A 20,084-nucleotide genomic window follows, 5' to 3' on the forward strand; every position below is an offset into this window, starting at 1 on the left:
GGCAGAGAGAGAACAACCCCAAGTTTACCAGAAACTACATTGGGCCATTCCATTTCATCTCTATACAGGGGGGTGGACGAACATTTCCAGGGGTAGCCTGAGAATAATTTCCAGGTTTTTTTTGCAAATTTTGCGATTTCCCAGATTCTTATTTTGACTTAAAAAGGTTCGTTACCCCCCTGTATTGATTTTTATTGGAACAGCCCATTGGTAATGGTAAAATCTTTAATAATAGACTGAATTAGCAATGATAGGTTGTTCATACTGAAGATTCTGATACTTACGAGGTAAAACACTCCCCGGATAATCAAAACAAAATAGCAAATGTTGTTAGCCAAAATGACTTCAAAGAATGGTGGGAAAATATGACGTCTTCTATGGTCACAAGATTGACACTGCAATGTCACCATAAGGTATTATGGATTTTATTTTCGAAAAAAGTAGGAATCGAGTGACATGCATTCCAAAATTGTACTGCTAAATAGGTACTGAAGCAAAACTGAGATTTTGTTAGAAGCAAGGATAGGAATGGAACTAAGTCACAAGACAAGAAGGAAGTCGACGACACAGCTTATACTTAAGGTAAGACCCTATCAATCCACTGGCTAAGCATTGGGCTAAGAAGCACGCGAATGTTGTTATAAGCGTAATAAAGGACTTTTGGAAAGTGGCCATGACACCCGCGATCAATAAGCCAGATAAGGAAAGCATGTCTTAAGAGATGGGATGAAATACGGACAAACTTTTCATCCCTCGTTTTGATCTCGACAACAAATCTTTTCTTTTCGCGCCCTAAGATGATTGATTGACATATTATGGACATTGTATGGACACCGAATGGACGTTACACAAAAGCTGTCGGAGGAAATGAAGCGATACGTCATGTTTGATGTACCTTTTGTTCGAAAGCTGATGAACCAATCAGAATGCTGGATGAAGAATTATTTATAATTTCCTGTTTTAATTATACCATCGATCGTTATAAATCTGTATTGTTCTTTTTGTTGGCATTGTTTGAGAGTGAAGGATAATTTCAAAGAGAAGAGAAACTCTTATTCAGTGCAAACCTAAAGTTCTTTGGAGAAAGACGTATTGAAATCGAATTCCCTAGAGAGATACCTTAACGTGAATATATTATATTGTTAGAGAGAGAGACCTTTCTGCAGCGAGATGTTGTGGACGAAGATGTTTGTTTTGATGACGTTTTACGTTGGAGCATCACACCAAGTGCTTGAATGGCTGTAAGTCCCCTTTCTTTGTTTCCAAATTTCTATTTATCGTGAGGAAAAATCTAATTTTCAAAATTGGCTTTCCATTTTGAGCTTGGCTAGTAGCCAGAGGCTTTTCATCGAATTGGCACGAGTCCATAGATTTGTCTCCTGACTAATAATTATTTTGTTTTCCCTCCCATAGAGATGAGCATGTACACAAAGTGCAAGATTGGGAGGTGAAGGATTGTGAGAGCAACCGCGTCCCTTTCAGTAAACGACAACGCAACATTTGCAAACGAAACCTCGGCTACATGCAATTCCTGGCAAAGTCCATCCCTTCAATCAAACACGAATGCAGAGTAGCCTTTACTCATGAACAATGGAATTGTGACGTCATCCTTAATTCACCAAACTTTGACCGAAGTATTGATGCAGGTAATTAATTAACAGATCCTTTAAACAAAGCCTGGCAATGAATACATCAAACCAATAGCTAACAAACAGCAAAAAGTCATTTACTTCTAATAACCAGCCTTAACAAATTTTTGACTATTAATTATCAGTTTCTCTAATATTCAAACTCATTTTATTTGTATAGCCACCAAAGAATCGGCGGCAGTACAAGCATTGGCAGCGGCTAAGATCCTCCACACCACTATTAACGATTGTGGCTTGAAAGGGATGTGTAAGAAGTGTGCCGATCGTGAAGAAGTCATCCCTGCCGACAGACCACGATCAGCAGGTGAAGAGAAACTGGAAGTCATCATTCACCAGAGTGGAGCATGTGAAGAAATGTTTCCCCAACCAATGAATTTCATCAAACGATTTCTTAAAGTCGGTCGAAAGAAGATGGCAGAATATAAACAAAGTTGGCCTGAAAAATATGCGCAAGAAAACATAAACTTTCACAATAAACAAGCCGGCTTAGAGGTAAGTTACCATGACAACCTATTTGAAAGGAACTGCTGATGAGACACATCAGCTCTATCTTCCTACACAACGGAAACACATCTATCTTTCCTCAACATCGTGTTATTCTGATCAACAAGAACATTATATTCACCAAATTATCCGTTCTTTCTATTCATAGGTAGCTTATGAAACCAGAAGTCCGCGTTGTTATTGTCCCGGTATTTTTCCGGTTTGTTACACAAAAATTTGTTACACAGCCATGGATCACTTTTATAAAGTGGGACGCAAAATCAGAGAAATGTACTACAAAGCAAGAAAAGTTCGCATTACGGATGATGGTAATTTTGTACCGGTACATGAGCCAAACCGACCCATCGAAAAGAAAGAGTTGATTTACGCCGAAGAATTCAATGTTTGCGATACGAAAGAAGGGTTGAAAGATCGACCGTGCAGTATTGATGAAGAGATGTTCAAAATCACACGTTATCCTTATTGCAAAGATATGTGCTGCGGTAAGAATCAATATAAAAGCCGACCCTCCAAACTCATCTGGGAATGTAACTGCAAATTCAAGTGGTGCTGTGAGGTCAAATGTCAGACTTGCTCTGAAGACCAAATAAGATATACGTGTACCCAATAAATATTTTGTGGAAAGGTTTTTTTAAGTAGTTACGTTTTTATGAAGTGTATATAATTGAGAGATATGTAAATAATATATTTGATGGATTTTATAAATAGTTGTTTTTTTTTACAAAAGACGTGAAAAAGGTGTGAAGGCCGTTGCATGAAAACGAGGCTGAAAGTGTCGTAAATTAGGTCTTGTGACAGTTGAAGGGTTAGGGTCATTAAAAGTTTGAAAATAAGGCGCAATTAAATAGTGACCGGAAAATAATGACTTGATGTTAATCTTCATTTCAAAAAGCCTTTCCGCTATCCAAACCTCAACTAATTGCTTACAAAAGCTAAATTACTATCCTCATTAGAACCCAGTCCTTTTCAACGCGCACACATGAGTGATAAACAAGGGCCCAGACCTCTTTCATCCGTTTCTCGTCATTTTCTTTTATAGAATATCATGTGTTTTAGTATGGTATTTTTATTTGAAATAAAAAGTTTCTGAAGAATAAATTTATCCAAAGTTTATTGAATTTGTCCGCTTCACGACATCCTGATGGATTAAAGGATCATGCAACAGGTCACGTCTCTCCTATATCACGTGGCACGAAAGAGAAAGAGAAATTACCTCTTCAATAACAGATTTAAGAACGCAAAAGCTTTGACGAAAAATGCTGAAATAGGAAGATAAACATGACCCGGTTTTCTGTCCCTTCGGTCTCCGTGTCGTTCTTGTCCATTTTTCTAAGAAATAAATTGAGCCTGGGGGAGGGGTACTTAGGCAAAATGGGCGCCGGGTATGTGCGAGCCATAAGGATCCCTTTTTCACAACCTCGAAAGTAAAAAACCATTAAAAACAAAATTGAGTCTCTGTAAGGGTCCAAAATCTCAAAATTTCTTCTCTCAAAGGCTCGTGATTTTCCAAAATTTGGACAAAAATCGATTGAAAATCGATAAGAATTTTGAGAAAGGTCTCTCTAAGGGTCCCAAAAACGCCAATTTTTCCTCTCTTTAAGGACCGATTTTCGATTTTTGGCTCGAACATATCTGTCCAGGAAATTGAGTAACGATTGCTCAGTTAGTTCAAGAGAAGGAACCTTTGATAGCATTAAAATATCACGTTGGAAGTGGTCAATTTGATTCATTCAATCTTTTATACTTATATTTGTATGGTATTTAAAATACAAAATGGAAAAACTTAAAAAATAAAATATGTTATAAATACAAAAAGGTTAAAGAATTTACAATTAAAAAAAAAATAAAGAAGCAATCAATGACTGATTTGTTTCCTCCGAAATCTCCGTTTTATTGAATTGACTTTCTTGCGCAATTTCAAGATGATAAAGCCTTCAATATCCTTTCTATAATTCGGACAGTCTCGGACAATGTTTTCCGTTCAAATGAAGGCGTTCAGCTTTTGCAAGAAGGCATCCAAACACACCATAATTTGTTGAAAGTGAGGGCGGTCATCAGGTGACAGTGCCCAGCAGCACGCCATCACGGTAAAAAAATCGTCCGGGCAATTTTCCGGTTGTGGTAATCTCAACCCGGACTTGAGATACGTCAACATTTCGAAAGGATCGACGCTAGCGTATGGCGTTTGCGCTAACGAACACAGTTCCCATAGCAACACCCCATAACTCCACTAAAAAAAGAAAAGGGTTTCCCCATAGATTCGAATAATCATTGTTGGTACGTACAAGACGCCAAAACGACGTCTATCTAACGTCCTATGATTATTATATGGTGTGCCCGAATGGTACGCCCGTGAAATGGTTTATGTAAGAGTTCATTCTTCACTTATTGTCAAAACTACACTTTCAGTTGAATTCTACAGTTGTCTCTGACGAATCCAAAACATAACACTAATACACTAACTAAAGGAGTGCTGTATTTTTGGAAATAAATGTGGCACTCTGGTTACGCTTTTAATGGACTTTTCATGAATGAAATTTCGTCCGCTAGATGATGAGCCAGACGCGCCGACCGCATGCATCAAGATAACAAAACAACTGACGACTGAAATCATTATTAAAAAATGTGGCGAAAGAAAGACTTCAAAAAGAACGCGTTTGGTCAAAACACAAATCACAAACTAATAAACGACTCTTTTTTAGAAAGTTTTAGGAAATGAAAATTTGTGCACGTGGCGGCCCTTTGGTGATTTCTCATTTAAGATTTAGAGAAGAATTGCATTGCAGAGTGCAGATACAGTTAGATGCGTGTGAGAGAAGGCGAGAGTATCAAAAGATCAAAGCGAGAGCGAGGAAGTCGAAGGGAAGCATAACGGAAACCAAAGCTGTGCCAAATTTTGTTATTGATGCAATTCTTCCATCGAGAGATAGTTTGAAACTTTCCAACGTCACCAGAATACTCTGTTTACCTCTTTTAACAATGGACCACAGATATCGAAGTTGACTAATTTACGTAACGCAGGTGACCAAGTTATGTATTTTCAAAAAGTGATGGAAATATTTTTTTTGATTCAAAAATTAAATGGGATAAAAAGAAATTGAGTGGTAAAAAAGAAATTGAGAGTGGTAAAAAAAAAACTTCCAGAACTTCTTAAACTGAATTCCTGCTTTGAATCGCTAAGCTTTTTACGCATGTAGCCTACATTTAACATCAAGAAAGGCTACAGGAGTGTAGTCAGTCGTTAGACTGACCCTTTTCTAGCAAACCACGAATAGGATTACTTTGGTTCACTAGCATATTTGAATTTATCCACCAGAAAATTGAGATAAAGACTTACGACATCGGAGGCTGGAGAATATTCGAAGCATTCTAAACACTCGGTAGCCATCCAACGCACCGGCCGATTCTCGTTATCACCCAAACAATGATAATCACCAGGGAAGAAATCACGTGATAAAGCATTGTCAGCGATCTTCACGTTCAACTCTTCGTCAACCCTGGGAAATAAAAAGAGGGTATGGGGATGAGAATGGAAACACCTTAAAGTAATTTAAAGAAACCAATTTGAAGTAACAGTTGAGGGAAATTGAACATAATATGAAGCAATATTTGTACCATGGCTACTTAGAATACTCGTTTAATTTATTGCTTTTGTTTTCCTTAAAAAGTCTAGTTCCCATTTGAATATGTTTTCATTATACCCTTTTGTTTTTTATTATTGTTATTGAACATTTGTTGTCCTAAATGACTTTATGAAGTCATTGATTGGAACCAACTGAAACGTAAATTTCACCAAAGCAAAATCTAGAAGTGGCACGTGACCTCACTGTAGAAACGGGCGGAAGTCTCATTATAAATATGAAGAAAAGTTTGCATCCAATTAAGAAAGGTGGTCAAAATATATTGGTAAATCTCCTGTAAATATTGTTTCAATAAATCCCATGAAGATTTCGAAAGGGTTGGTTGCTACTACGTGTCTGACGTTTTTGTTTTAGTGCGTTAGGACATGGAAAGATGGAAATTGGTTGTGGTCAGGATATTGGTGATGAGTAATTGCATTTGCTCTTCCACTTCAAAACCACAAGTAAAACGCTTTCATTTGATTAACGAATCAAACTGTCAACCACACACAAACTCATCAGACACTCAACCTAGATCCCAAACCTCTTTTTGGTAGAAAACAAAGAAAGTTTTGCGAGACTTCTTCGTCTGAATTGAGAGATAGTAATTCACCTACCACCCGCTACTAATACAATTTGTTGTTGAAAAGGCCTTTTGATTTTACTCGAACTCGTTCAAAAATCAAAAAACTCAGACTTATTCGATCTGACTCGTATGTCGAACTTAACAAAAACATAACAAATTGTTCACTTCGAGAAAGTTCGACAAGTTCCACTAGTTCGACAAGTTCGATTGAGGAAACAACTTAAGACTGACTCACTTCTTAAAATTCGGAAGTTCGGTTAACTCGAGCCTACTCAAACTTGAAAAATTGTGGGGGATCTGATCGGTTCCAATGTTTTCATTCCTCAACTTAGTTACTTCCTTACCTTACTCCAATTTGAAAACTGTAGTCTCGATCAAGTCCGAGTAAAAAATTGTTTCGGACTAAGAGGGACTGAATAAGGCAATATAGTACAGAAGCTATCGTCTTCTAAAGAGAAGCATACAACCTCAAGAGTAAAGCTTAAGGAACCAGGGGAAAATTAGAAGGTGGATGCTTACACGCAATTTCTTGTAGCTACATCTTTGTGAATAAGTCTTCTTCTACTCAAATAATTCAACCCGCGGGCCAATTGTGATGCGATATTCACTATGTCTCTGGTTGTCAGTGGCTGAAAAACAAAAAAATTAGATACCTTATTACACGAATATTAGATTACCAAGCAAGTATTCAACGGCCTTGAAATTTGCACGATCTGAAATTAACACGAATTTTTCTGTTTTTAATTAAGGGGTTTTTATTAAAAAGAAATTTTTCAATTCGTGTTAATAAAATGACTAGTAATATTCGTGTAATAAGGTACATAAATATCATCACCCCTTGGAACAATTTTTTAGTAACGTTGTTTTGTGTGCATTGATTTTGATTTTTTAGGAACAGTCATCACGCATTTAGACCAGTGTACCAGTGTAAAGCAACAAGAAGTTACCCTTGGCAGTAGTTTAGCCGTTCTGGTTAGGCGAAGATTATTTAACTTAAAGCATAACAGCTCTTGAAGAAAATTGAAAACTATTAAAAGAGTAGGAAAATCTTACATAGAGTAAAAATCGTGTGGCTCTCTCTCTCTCTCTCATAAATATAGTCCTTTTCTCAGACTTTTTCTCCTGATAAGATGACTAACAACAAATTTACCCTTGACAGTGGTTCGGCCGTCCTTGTGAGACGAAGGTAGTTCTTTAAATTGCCTCTGTTCATGAAGGGATAAATGACAAGAGGTGTTGGCCCATCAGAACAAATATTGATGGGTGAAGATACTTGATGGTGTGTGGTACGTTTCAACATACACGCCTCTGCCAGAAATAACAAAAGTTGCTCTGTCGATGCTTGCTCTGGAAAACACAAAGAAGAGAACGTTGTTTAAAATGGTAAAATGTTTTATTGTGATGTAACCTAATAGTGGAATCTGTAATATCTTTAAAATCTGTAGATGTCAACCTACTGCAGTCAAAGTTATGGAAAGGAATCGACGGACATAAAAAATGAACAATGGATTGGATTAGTTCTGAGTGAAGAAATTTGTAATAAAAGATTTATATTTGATACTGAAATAATTAATTTCATCTTTTACCAGTGACAGTTTTGATAATGACTTTGAATTCTTCGCCACTCTCCGCACTGACCAACGTGCCCATGAACATGCGGCCGAACGAACCCTCTTGCATGGCGTTACCAATGGAGACAAAATGGCGACGCACAGCAAAGTCTTTCATATTGTATAACATTTCCTTTAGTTGCTGTTCCGCTGTGGAGGAAAATAATATCAGAATATAATGTAATGAACAAACAGTAATCTTAAAATCAAAAACATTGAAAATAAGCGCAGCAGTCGGGCTTCTACTCTTCAAAATTCATGTTTTTAATGTACTGCAGTAATCTAATTTTTGAAGATTTTATTAAAACGTGAGACAAAGCCACTCTTACCTCTGACCTTACGAAGAGCTTCAGGAATTGCAGTGGATTTCTGTGGGGGATGGTTAACACCAGCTGTACTGTTGTGAACACTTCCATCGCTGGGAAAGAAAAATATGAAGTAGTCAGTGTTAAGAGCAAGGAGATTGAAGAAAGTTAATAAAAAGGAAGAATAAACAGAAAAATAAGCAGCAGAGAGATATTTTTAAGGATAAGGATTTGCGATCTTACACTTGGTTTAATAACAAGTTTTCGTCCTCATTCTTTGGGATAGCTCGTATGTGAAGAAAACAAACAGCTGTGGCAATCAGTAACAACAAACTGAAGATCACTCCAACAGCCATGTAAAAGACACTCGTTTTGTTCTTCTCTTTATCCTTCGCCTCCTCTCCATGGCTCAAATCTAAAAAAGAAGGAATAAAACACACTCACAGTAGTGTCACCGCAAAAGACTGAAGAGCAAAAAACAAAGAAAGACGAGGTTAATTTTTTACTTCAAGTAATATCTGCAATAAAGGGCAAACATAGATTAAGCAATCAGCAAGTGAGAATAAAGTGACAGTGCCAATTCAGCGGAGTTTCAACTACTTCCATGTTTCTCAGTTTAAAGATAAATTAAATAAAACACTAAACTCTTACCATTTCCGGCTCCATCCTCCTTTCTCTCGTCCTTAGAATTGACGTCTAAACATTAGAATAAAAATTATTTCTTTTCAAATTATTCAGAAATTGCAAGTGAGCTTTGGAGAGTGAAAATCATGCCATACTTTTATCAATGATACGTTTTAGGTGAGCTTTTCCAACAAATTTTCTTAATTTTTTTTTAGAAAAGATTGTAAAATTTATAACTTCAAAAGCTCCTATCCAGTAATAAAATCGATGGTAAAGCATTTTACCTTCCAAGCAGAACTTTTGAAAGTTGAAATCCAATGGATATTGTTGCGCTTGACCAGCTGTGATGACAGTGATGTTCAATCTTAAGTTAACCAAAGATTCACCAGTGATCGTTGGCAAGCACGTCATATTCAACAGAAAATCTACAAAAAGACGTTTGAATCACTGATCTCAAACTACGTGATATCTGTGTTTCAGATATTCTTTATGGAAGTCACCTAAACAAGCTATCTTAATTTTTCCAATTTCTTTTAATTTGCACCAGTGGTTGACGTTTCAAAAACATTAAATATTTACTTAGACTTAAGCGCAATGCCAGACACCGTTCAAAAATTCAAAACGGAATCTTAAAAGTGGAAAGAAAACACACAACAAACCTCCCAAAGAGTGGCGAGGAACTCTTCCACGATCATCGAGATCAGTTGCCGGAACCAAAACCGACTCGTTGGATGCTTTTATCTTCTTTTCATAATAAGCATCAATGAAGGAAGCAGCCTGAAAAACATCGAAGTAAAGGTTTCAACCAAAATGAAAACTGACTATCGTCCAAAAATATCCCTCAATCTGATTGGTTAATAGGATTAAAGCAATAAATCTTGTACACGGTTGGCCAGAAATAAGTTATTCTCTTTGATTTAATATTGTAGGCAGAAAATAAATCTTTCAAAAATTATTTTGGCATCGTTAATTTGGTGTATTACTTTTTAAGTTTAGTTCATCAGTTCAAAATTCATGTCCAAAAAACTAAAACGTTAAAATTTAAAACAATTTCAAATGAAGAAAACATTAATTGCGGATAAGATGTTGTTGCACTAAGCAGCATTCCGAATTACTAATTCTTGATTCAACATTATTATAATTGATTCAGATAAACTAAACGATTGAAATATTGTTGTTAACTAAACTCACATTTTTATATTGCCATTTAATCTTGATAATGTCAACCGTGTGAGGGATGGGAAGTTGAAATGCCACAGCATTGTGGTTGGTTACTCCATCCCTGATGTAAAACAGCTCACCATTAAAACCTGAAAAAGAGAACACAAGTTTTCAAATTGAAATGAAGAATGTAACATGACATCAACTTTAATTTTTAGCTTTATTTTTAAACTAAAAATAAACTATTTGTAAGCAAGTTTATAAACCAAAGAATCAAAAACACCAAGAAGACAACAATTAACTTTATTTACTTGTGTTATCAAAATCCAAACTTTTTGGTTGTAATAATCCATAATGGCGACCTAAGGGCTATTTGAACGTTTGGTTTATTTACCAGTGAAAGTTTGACTAAGGTTGCATTGTTTTTTTTTTAATGTTCTGAAAGTACTCTTAAGTTAAAGTATTGAAAGATGCAATTTTTCAAGACAGTCTAGATGCAATGGTTGGAACTGTTACTCTCCTGGACTGGTTAGGGTAAACACCACACATTGTAAACCTCTGAGAGCACTTGAAAATTAAGCACCTGAGAAAAATAGTCCTACCGCAGAAAATTTTACAACTTAAGCATGTTGTTGTGCGCCAGACAGTCAAGAACTAAATTTTCTGATATGACACCCTACTTTCAAACACATTTGACGTAACTTTTTCCCCAGTCCTTTGAAACGAGCTCGGTCCTTCCAAAATGGAGGAGATTGTTGTTCGTCAGATTGTTATCTTTTCACCCATACCTTTAGGGCTTTAGCATGGCCTGGCAGGCAGGCTCACAATCCAATCTCCAGGTTATGTAGGGCTAAAATCCCAAGACCAATTGGAATAAACAAAACGAGCCCTTTTTCTTTGAACCATTTCTAGATTATCGCACAGGAATTGATTTGAAACTGGAATCCATACCAGGGATGCATAGGGTACAATGAGCTGGCGTATCTGTCAAATTTTGTGACCAGAGCCTCAATTTTGACCCAGGCATGACCTGAAAATGTTCAGTGTATGTTTGGGTCATACCCTGGGTTGCCCTAGGAGAACTTTCAGAAATCTTCCAGTATAGCCAGTTGGGGTAAAAAAGGACTGTTTTGATGTTGAAATTGATTAAATCTGCATGTTGCAATTGGCTTCTAAACACTCTTGTGTAAAGCTATCCTTTCTACCAAATGTATCGCTTTTCCAAGCATGAATGAAGTGCATGGCCTAGAAAGATGGGGAAAACAGCAGTCCCTTTTTACCCAAGGATTTCGGGTTAATCAAACTATGGGTTTGGGTAAATGGGACCACAATGTATATATGCAAAGAGCTGATTCTTTGAACTGATAGAATTGTTCATTATAGTTCCTTTTTCTCCTCCAAATAACCCAGTATGTAAAATGTGTATCAATGGAAAAAGAAAAATTGTTTCTTTTTATCATTAGCGCGTCAATGGAGTGGGGTAAAGTGGACCATGGTCCTTTTAATCCAAAAATACAAATTTTTTGAAGGAGAAAAAGGGACCTCAAGTTCTTTCAAAGCAGCTGTTGATATGGGCAACCAGATTTTAGTTAATCAATTACTTTAGGCATACAAACCTTTGCAAGCAGAAACTTGCAGAATTTGCATCATTTACTTTTGCTAATCGTTGTATAAAAATGAGAATTCAAAAATTGCCTTAAAAGTGAAAAATATTCCTTAAATCTGCTAAAGACGGTTGCTCTTTGACTTTAAAAAGGCATTAAAAGGATAATAATACGCCATGTTTTATAAATTTCCAATTTTTTTGAGAATTTTTCGCAAGCATAAACTTTAATGAATTGCTCTGTTGAGAATTTTTAAAGTCATTTATATACTTTCGAGAAAAAGGCCAAAACTTCTGCTCGCGAAAGTTTGTACGCCTAAAGTAATAGGGTCTTCATGAATAAAGAATACACCTTTCCCGTAATTCAAACTTCCCAGAAAAAATGTGCGCTCCACCTATGTGTATAAAATTGTTTGGGACGCGTGGGTTTTCAACTTTTGGCAAATAATTCTCAGGGTAGAAAGAACATATGAAAATTTGAAGGGATTTTGATTGAAGAAAATTGTTGGCAGAACTTGCCAAAATTAGGTGAAAACCTAGCCATTTGGGTCAAAATTACATTTTTATATAACTTTTAGATGATTTTGTTAATGGAAACTCTTATAATCGAATCTGAGTTGGTCCTTTTTACCCAGGATTTTTTGACTGTCCATTTTCAGTACAGTCAAGTATCAATATTTGAAGTATTTTGAAAATCGCTATTTTTGATGAATTTTTGCCGTAATCGCTTTCGTTTTTGGCATAAGGTCTTAGCAACGGGTACCCCTGGCGTAGTAACGGGGCATTGAGAAAAAATCCTAACATAGAATTTCAAAAAGATTCACACTATCATATTCTGCATTACAAAATACACCTGTTCTATGTTGGGTTTTTTTCTCGGTGTTTTGTAGGTTTAATTATCGTCATACAAAGTAAATAAACCCCCCCCCCCCCCGAAATCTTTAGGTTTTGATAAGCAAAATAATTACATACTATTGTTTACTTTTCAGGTATTCATCCTATCAGAATTCACGCTCAGAAACTTTCAACCAATCAAAAAGCCTCAACTGAACACAAAAGACGAGTATAGAAGCCGTACATTAGTAGTCAAGTTTTAATTGTAGTTTTTTATTCTTTTTTTATTGTTTGTTGTCACATGGGATTTTCCTTAGTAGCAACAATTTTATTACAAATTATATTTTTTTTTTGCAGTAGCATTTTCATTTCTCACTTTTTTCTGTAAGCTTATGGTTGTTTTTACTGTAGATATGTGAACATATACATTTTTTATCGGAGATTTTTATAATCTTGTTTTTATTGAATTTTAGACCTGAAGATGATCAATAGATCGAAATATATTGTCAAAAAATAAAATAATTGCTCGTTGTTGGTTAATTGAAAAATAAATCAAAATTTAACCGTGACGTGGGAAATGATCCAATCAGAATCCCGAAGCTAAAGACTTACAGCCAATCAGAATTTGTTAGCGAGCAGTATTCATCCAATCAGATTCGCGTAACACGAAAGCGAAAGTGAAAGTAAAGGCAGAAATATATTATTTTTTCGACGTGATTTGCATATATATATATTAGAACAGAAAGAAACGCCAACTTGTCAAAGATTTGTTTAAAACCACCTTATTTTTTGTTGAGTATCGCCTAAATTTATCGCAAAAATACACATTTCAACATTAATCTTAAAATCTCTTTTATTGTTAAGTATTCCTGGGGCTCAGCGCCGAAAGGAAAATAAGCGGGCGGAACCGCCCTCGTAGTTTAATCCCGGGATTGAAAAAACCTGGAGAAAACCTTTTCCGTACATATAATGTAGCTAAGGAATTTTAAAACACAGCATTTAAAGTGAAACAAGATGGCGGAGAAGTAGTGATTGGAGGTTTTTGTAATTAGACAGCATGAGAAAGGTTTGTTACATTTTAGCATAACAAAGACAAACTCAGGAGGTAAGGTAAATTGCGTTTTGACTGCTTTTAACCATTTTTCTAATGAAGAATATCTTCAAACTTGACTTCACTGATTTTTACCCCATCTGACTATATAGGTAGGGCCGACCCTAAAAAAAAAAAAGTTTCCGGTCCACCGGCCGGGTGAAATTTTTTTTCGTTGTCACCTGGCCGCATTTTTTTTTCATAAGAACCAAATAGATAACAGAGGAAACTTTCTTCTTAAAAACCTTTACTCATTTAAATTCCCAGCTGGCACACAACGTTGTTTCGACGTTTATATAACGTTAAAAAGACGTTATGAACATTAGATGGACGTTGAAACAATGTTGTGTGCCAGCTGGGCTGTTACATCGTTCTCGTTGCTATATAACACTCTTAAAAAAGTTTGTTTGTTTAGCATGACAGCATGCTTTCTGGACATTACGGATCAAATAAACAGTGTTATGCATTTTAACTGAGTGAAGAAAATTTTTCTTTGTCTAGGATAGGAGGATTTCTGAACGTTAAAGATCAAATAGATAGTGTTATGCATATTAAATGAGTGAAGAAAATCTTTGTTTGTCTAGGAGGCTTTCTGAATGTTAAAGATCGAATAAATAGTGTTATGCATATTAAATGAGTGAAAAAAAAGAACTTTTTTCTAAAAAATGACGCTTTTTGAAGATGATTTTTTACAAATTTTCTTCATGTCTTTTGAATACGTGAAGCAAATTTAAAGAATTATAGCTCAAAATTTAAGTTGGCCTTTCTTCTTTCTAACGGTGAAAAGATTTTTGTAACAGTTTGTAACATTTTTAGTTTTCTCACAATTTCAATCCAAACCTGTACACTTTTTTTTGAAACACCCGGTACTTTCTTTAACACTGACACCCAGAGAGATGATTTTTTTTCTTTCTAATTTTTTTGATTAGAAATCATGAAAAGGACCAAAAAAAAATTTTTCCCGGCCGCCCGCATGACTTTTTTTTCGTCACCCGGTGGACCGGAAAAGGTCTCTGAAGCAGCTTTTAAGTAAAATAGCTGCCCAGGGAAAGCAAACACTGACCTTGACATGACTAGCAACTCCAGAAGATTTTTCAAATTTTAATTTTTTTCTTCAAAACCTATCCTATCTTGTAGAGCTTAGAAAAAGAAAGAAAATGAGGGGTCATAGGCCTCCAGAGGATAAGTGGTTGTAAAGATATTCAAATTTTAGTGTCAAAAATTTGACTAAAAATGTCAAAAAAAAGGTTAGGAAAATAGCTTGGAAAAATTCGAAAAATGTGTCAAAAAAGAAAAAAAAGAAATTTTCCAGTCATGCTTCTTCAATTTTGCATATCTCTTTTTCTAGTGTAGCTAGAGACCTGAAATTTGGAGGGAGAATTCTTTGATGGTGTTAGAATATTATTATATAAATATATTTGTAAATATTAGTATATTTATCAAATAATGAAAGATATATCTTTTTTTGAAAAAAGAAGAATTGCATTTTTTTATTTTTGTTTTGAAAAATTAGCTTGGAAAAGGTTGAAATGAGTCAAAAATGGTGGTAGGACCCATTTTCAAGGGGCCTCTGGAAATGGAGGAACAAAAACTTATGAATAAAGAACAAGTTTTTCTGAAAGGAGAAACCCCAAATGAAAAGAAAATCCATTTCGGCAGAAATAAAAAAAAATTTTTGGGACATTCCCATGCAAAAGAAGCAAAAAAGTGAAAAAAACTACATGAAAATGAAAGAATTAGAATTAGCGATTGTGATTTTTGAATTGCTCACCCTTTTTCTGATAAACAACAAAGTTTCAGCCTTCAAATACATTTTCCTCCGTTTCCAGACACATTTGTTCATCGATAGTTGGAAATTTTTTTTCTCCCGTCGGCAAACAATTTTCAAAATGTTGCAAAACGTTCGGCATTTTACCAATTTGACATTGACATGACATTAACGACTCCAGAAGTCATGCAACTTTCGTTGACGTCAAACCAAATGTTTCATTTTTCCGTGAACTTTGAACCCTTCGAACTTTTTTTCTATGTATGCTAAAGCGTTCTGGTTTTTACTAAATGAAAGCCCGTGATCTTAGCTTTCCAGTGGTATATAACACTGTGGACACGGGCTAGACGGCAAATTGGTAAAATTCCGAACGTTTGAAAATTGGCAAAAATGACGAAATGTAGCCGAAAGATTGAAATTTTCCAATTTCCACAACCATAGTGCACAGATACACATTGATCTTAGAAAGTGGCAACCTCGTCCCCGTGTATTCCAGGCTTTATTAACGTTATTGATTGACACCAGAGAATACCCTGGGTGTTGTTGGCTAAGGCCGATGTAAGTTACATGTGAGTTTACCGTCGTGAACTTACCCAAAAATAGATGCGGCATGATTTCATTATTCATTATTCATTATTTTCCCAACAGCACCTTATCCACCATTTCTGCTAACCATTCTCTCTCAAAATAAAAAGGTTTGCTTCGCTTCAACCCTACGCATGTTTTGCGAGCGAAAAATAAAGATCGATTGCTACAGTGGCGCTAGATTTGGCAAAAAACTAAAATGGCCGCCAGGGCGGTTAGGCAGATAGATGGGCGTGACGCCCGCTGTAGTTGTAGGATTGAGGGCGGTCTCATTTTCTGTAAAAAATTTTCTTTGTTTACCCGTGTTTACTCTGGGAAAAAGGTCATGCGTAGAGGGAATCCTGCGTAGAGACGATTTTAACAACGATGGAGGTTGTAGTTGTAAAGAAATATAGAAATAATGAAAATTTTAGGAATTTTGAAGATAATGAAGTTTTCATGCGGGTGCTTTTTAGAGATGCGGGCGGCCGACGGTAAACTCACATGTAACTTACATCGGCCTAATGGCGAGTTTCCCCTCTCAGAGTAGCAACTCCAGAAGATTTTTCAAGTTTTAATTTTTTTTTCAAAATCTATCCTATCTTGTAGAGCTTTGAAAAAGAAAGAAAATGAGGGGTCATAGGCCTCCAGAGGATAAGTGGTTGTAAAGATATTCAAATTTTAGTGTCAAAATTTTGACTAAAAATGTCAAAAAAAGGTTAGGAAAATAGCTTGGAAAAATTCGAAAAATGTGTCAAAAAAGAAAAAAAAGAAATTTTCCATCATGCTCTTAATTTTGCATATCTCTTTTTCTAGGGTAGCTAGAGACCTAAATTGGAGGGAGAATTCTTTGATGGTGTTAAAATATTATTATATAAAAATATTTGTAAATATTTAGTATATTATCAAAATAACGAAAGATATATCTTTTTTTGAAAAAAGAAGACATTGCATTGTTTATTTTTGTTTTGAAGAAAATAGCTATTGAATGATCAAAAAAGGTGGTAGGACCCATTTCAAGGGGCCTCTGGAATGGGGAAAAACTTATGAGTAGAGAATAAGTTTTCCTGAAAGTAGAAACCCCAAATGAAAAGAAAATCCATTTCGGCAGAAATAAAAACTTTTTTTTTGGGACATTCCCATGCTAAAGAAGCAAAAAAGTTAAAAAAACTACATGAAAATGAAGAACTAGAATTAGCGAATGTGATTTTGAATTCCTCACCCTTTTTCTGATAAACATAATACAAGTTCAGCCTCAATTACTTTTTCCTCCATTTCCAGACATTTATTCTTCGAAAGTTGCAAATTTCTTTTCTCCCGTCGGCAAACAATTTTCAAAATGTTGCAAAACGTTCGGCATTTTACCAATTTGCCGTCTAGCCCGTGTCCACAGTGTTATATACCGCTGGAAAGCTAAGATCACGGGCTTTCTTTTAGTAAAAACCGGAACGCTTTAGCATACATAGAAGAAAAGTTAGAAGGGTTCAAAGTTCACGGAAAAATGAAACATTTGGTTTGACGTCAACGATAGTTGCGTGACTTCTGGAGTCGCTACTCAGAGGGGGAACTTCTCAAAAACAATATGTCATAAAAAAATCTGATGTTACAAAGTTTCACTGCAATGCAATGGTTTCAATTACTTTCAAAAAACAATGACAAAGTGTGGAAGTGTGTGAATGTATGTATGTGTGTTGTGTAAAAAATCAATGTGTTTTTTTACCTAAGATTCTTTGTGTTTCCTCCTGTGAAAGATAGAGATCTATGGAGCTATTGACCAATGGACAAGAGTAGAGAACTATAATAAGAAAATAGTAAACCGACATGATGTGCGGATGGGTTACTGCATACTGTTGTATCTTGGATTAGGGGTAGGGGGTAAAAGTCGGTATCTTCAGATCTTCTTCGCCTGGTGTTTTTTCTGTTCCATATAATGATAGAAGACATTTAAAAAAATTTTTTTTTAATTTTATGCATTTTTGACGAATTCCAGCCCAAAAAACTGCCCGGGGGGGCTTTTTTACCAAAAAATCAGCTTTTTTGAGGTTTATTCTTCATATCTCTTCCAAAACTTGCTCAAATTCAAGATTTAGTGTTTTTTTATGAAAATTTAACCTAGTGATCATTCTGCGCAATTTTTAAGGTCAGAAGTCCAAAATTGGCCGAACCCCCTGTGAGTACTATTCGCACTACAGGCAAAATTGGAAAAAATGGCATTTTCTGGCCTTTTCAGGCCATAAAATATGTCAAAACTATGCAAATCTTATTTTTTTTCACTGCTTTACTAAATTTTATGAAGAAACAACAAATAATCATATTGGATGAAAATGTCCCGTTGGAGCCCTAAACGAGCTGTTTTAAGCCGATTTTGGGTACAAATCTTTTTAAGGCCAATTTTGCAAGTTCATAAACTTTAAACTAATGATTCAACACGTCTGAAATTTTTAGAGATGGAAGTCTTCAGTAAAATCTAAAAGCAAAAATTTCAAGAGTTTTCACTTTTTTCAAAAAAGCAAGAGGGTGTCTGCAAAATCGCTTTTTAAACAAAAAAAAACAGATGATCAAATATAACATTTTTTTAAGGCAAGCTCTACAAACGAGTTTAAAATGCTGATGAAATTTTTTTGCAGTGATAGTACTCTGGAGATACTCAGGGAAATCAAAACATTGGGTCGGGGATGCAGATGTCCCCCATTATGGAAATAAAATCCCTGCTAAGAGCCATTTTTCAGGCAAAATCAAAATTTGGCTGAAAAAATCTTAAAATGACAATGACATGAACTGAAAATCTTTTTGCAGTGATAGTCTTCTGGAAATACTCCCGAAATCAAAATCATTGGGTTTAGGTGATTTGATTTCCCTGGAGTATTTCCAAAAGACTATCACGGCAAAAGATTTAGGTTCATGTCGATGCCATATTAGAGCAGTTGTTAAGTCAAAAATTGGATTTTTGATTGAAATATTGCATTTTAGCAAGAATTTCAATTCCAAAATGGTGGATATACCCAAATCCCAAGCCCAGATGACTTTGATTTTCCTGCAGTATTTCCAGAATACTATCACTGCAAGAAAATTCAGGCCCATGTCTATTGTCATTTTAGAGATTTTTTCAGTCCAAATTTGTTTTTTTGCCTGAAAAATGGCTCTTAGCAGGGATTTTATTTCCATAATGGGGGACATAGACGCATCCCAGACCCAAATGATTTTGATTTCCCTGGAGTATCTCCAGAGTACTATCACTGCAAAAAAAATTTCAATCAGCATTTAAACTCAGTTTGTAGAAGCTTGCCTTAAAAAATGCTATATTTTGATAAATCTGATTTTTTTCTTGCTAAAAAGCGATTTTTGAAGACACCATATTGATTTTTTGAAAAAAGTGAAAATCTTGAAATTCATTTTGCTTTTAGATTTTACTGAAGACTTCCATCTCTAAAAATTTCAGACGTGTGAATCAATTAGTTTAAAGTTTATGAACTTGCAAAATTGGCCTTAAAAAGCATTTTGCTACCCAAAATCGGCTTAAAACAGCTCGTTTAGGGCTCCAACGGGCACAATTTTCAATCCAATATGATTATTTTGTTGTTTCTTCATAAAATTTAGTAAGCAAGTGAAAAAAATAAGATTTGCAATAGTTTTGACATATTTATAGGCCTGAAAAGGCCAGAAAATGCCATTTTTTCCAATTTTTGCCTGTAGTGCGAATCAGTACTCACAGGGGGGTTCGGCCAATTTTGGACTTCTGACCTTAAAAATTGCGCAGAATGCATCACAATAGGTTAAATTTTCATAAAAAAACACTAAATCTTGAATTTGAGCAAGTTTTGGAAGAGATATGAAGAATAAACCTCAAAAAAGCTGATTTTTTGGTAAAAAAGCCCCCCCGGGCAGTTTTTTGGGCTGGAATTCGTCAAAAATGCATAAAATTAAAAATTTGTTTTTTTAAATGTCTTCTATCATTATATGGAACATAAAAAACACCAGGCGAAGAAGATCTGAAGATACCCCCCAAAAAAGTTACTCTACCCCCTACCCCTACTTGGATGAAGTTCTCCTTTCTCGAAATTTTGTTCCTTATTCTTGACCTTCGCCGCTACGCTACCATTTTAGATCATTCTATGCCCCATCTATACTTTAAAAACGTTTGTCTATCAATGTGTAAGCCAGGCTTT

The 20,084-nt window shown here is 35.4% G+C and overlaps 2 protein-coding genes across 3 annotated transcripts; one reads left to right on the forward strand and one right to left on the reverse strand.

Annotated features, from left to right (window-relative positions):
• Positions 1 to 1,057: 1,057 nt before the first annotated feature.
• Positions 1,058 to 2,918, forward strand: LOC136801752 (protein Wnt-11b-2-like). Its single transcript, XM_067058411.1, has 4 exons — positions 1,058 to 1,241; positions 1,414 to 1,646; positions 1,810 to 2,141; positions 2,302 to 2,918. Exons 1-4 carry the CDS (start codon positions 1,171 to 1,173, stop codon positions 2,761 to 2,763), a joined length of 1,098 nt encoding a protein of 365 aa, XP_066914512.1. The 5' UTR covers positions 1,058 to 1,170; the 3' UTR covers positions 2,764 to 2,918.
• Positions 2,919 to 3,854: 936 nt separating this feature from the next.
• LOC136801753 (tyrosine-protein kinase RYK-like) lies at positions 3,855 to 20,038 on the reverse strand. 2 transcript variants are annotated; one of them, XM_067058413.1, is made up of 13 exons: positions 19,951 to 20,038; positions 17,639 to 17,774; positions 10,090 to 10,208; positions 9,558 to 9,675; positions 9,183 to 9,323; positions 8,926 to 8,970; positions 8,518 to 8,689; positions 8,299 to 8,387; positions 7,946 to 8,119; positions 7,510 to 7,706; positions 6,879 to 6,988; positions 5,491 to 5,650; positions 3,855 to 4,383 (listed from the first exon to the last, which is right to left on the reverse strand). In XM_067058413.1, the coding sequence occupies exons 2-13, from the start codon at positions 17,739 to 17,741 to the stop codon at positions 4,135 to 4,137; spliced, it is 1,677 nt and encodes a 558-aa protein (XP_066914514.1). In that variant the 5' UTR covers positions 17,742 to 17,774; positions 19,951 to 20,038; the 3' UTR covers positions 3,855 to 4,134. The 2 variants fall into 2 exon arrangements, with proteins under 2 accessions (XP_066914514.1, XP_066914513.1); XM_067058412.1 differs by lacking the exon at positions 19,951 to 20,038 and having other exon boundaries at positions 17,639 to 18,015.
• Positions 20,039 to 20,084: the final 46 nt, after the last annotated feature.

Source organism: Clytia hemisphaerica, unplaced genomic scaffold, assembly GCF_902728285.1.
Source record: "Clytia hemisphaerica strain Z4C2 unplaced genomic scaffold, Clytia hemisphaerica genome assembly, whole genome shotgun sequence".
In the NCBI taxonomy this organism is placed as follows: Eukaryota; Metazoa; Cnidaria; class Hydrozoa; order Leptothecata; family Clytiidae; genus Clytia; species Clytia hemisphaerica.

Excerpts from the sequence above, each read along its gene's own strand:
- LOC136801752 (XM_067058411.1), top strand. The coding sequence starts at position 1,171 with ATGTTGTGGACGAAGATGTTTGTTTTGATGACGTTTTACGTTGGAGCA. Across the intron at positions 1,647-1,809 it reads TGACCGAAGTATTGATGCAG|CCACCAAAGAATCGGCGGCA; the intron begins GTAATTAATTAA and ends TTATTTGTATAG. Across the intron at positions 2,142-2,301 it reads ATAAACAAGCCGGCTTAGAG|GTAGCTTATGAAACCAGAAG; the intron begins GTAAGTTACCAT and ends TTCTATTCATAG.
- LOC136801753 (XM_067058413.1), bottom strand. The coding sequence starts at position 17,741 with ATGTCGGTTTACTATTTTCTTATTATAGTTCTCTACTCTTGTCCATTG. Across the intron at positions 8,971-9,182 it reads TCAAAAGTTCTGCTTGGAAG|ACGTCAATTCTAAGGACGAG; the intron begins GTAAAATGCTTT and ends TCTAATGTTTAG. Across the intron at positions 8,120-8,298 it reads AGCTCTTCGTAAGGTCAGAG|CGGAACAGCAACTAAAGGAA; the intron begins GTAAGAGTGGCT and ends TTTCCTCCACAG.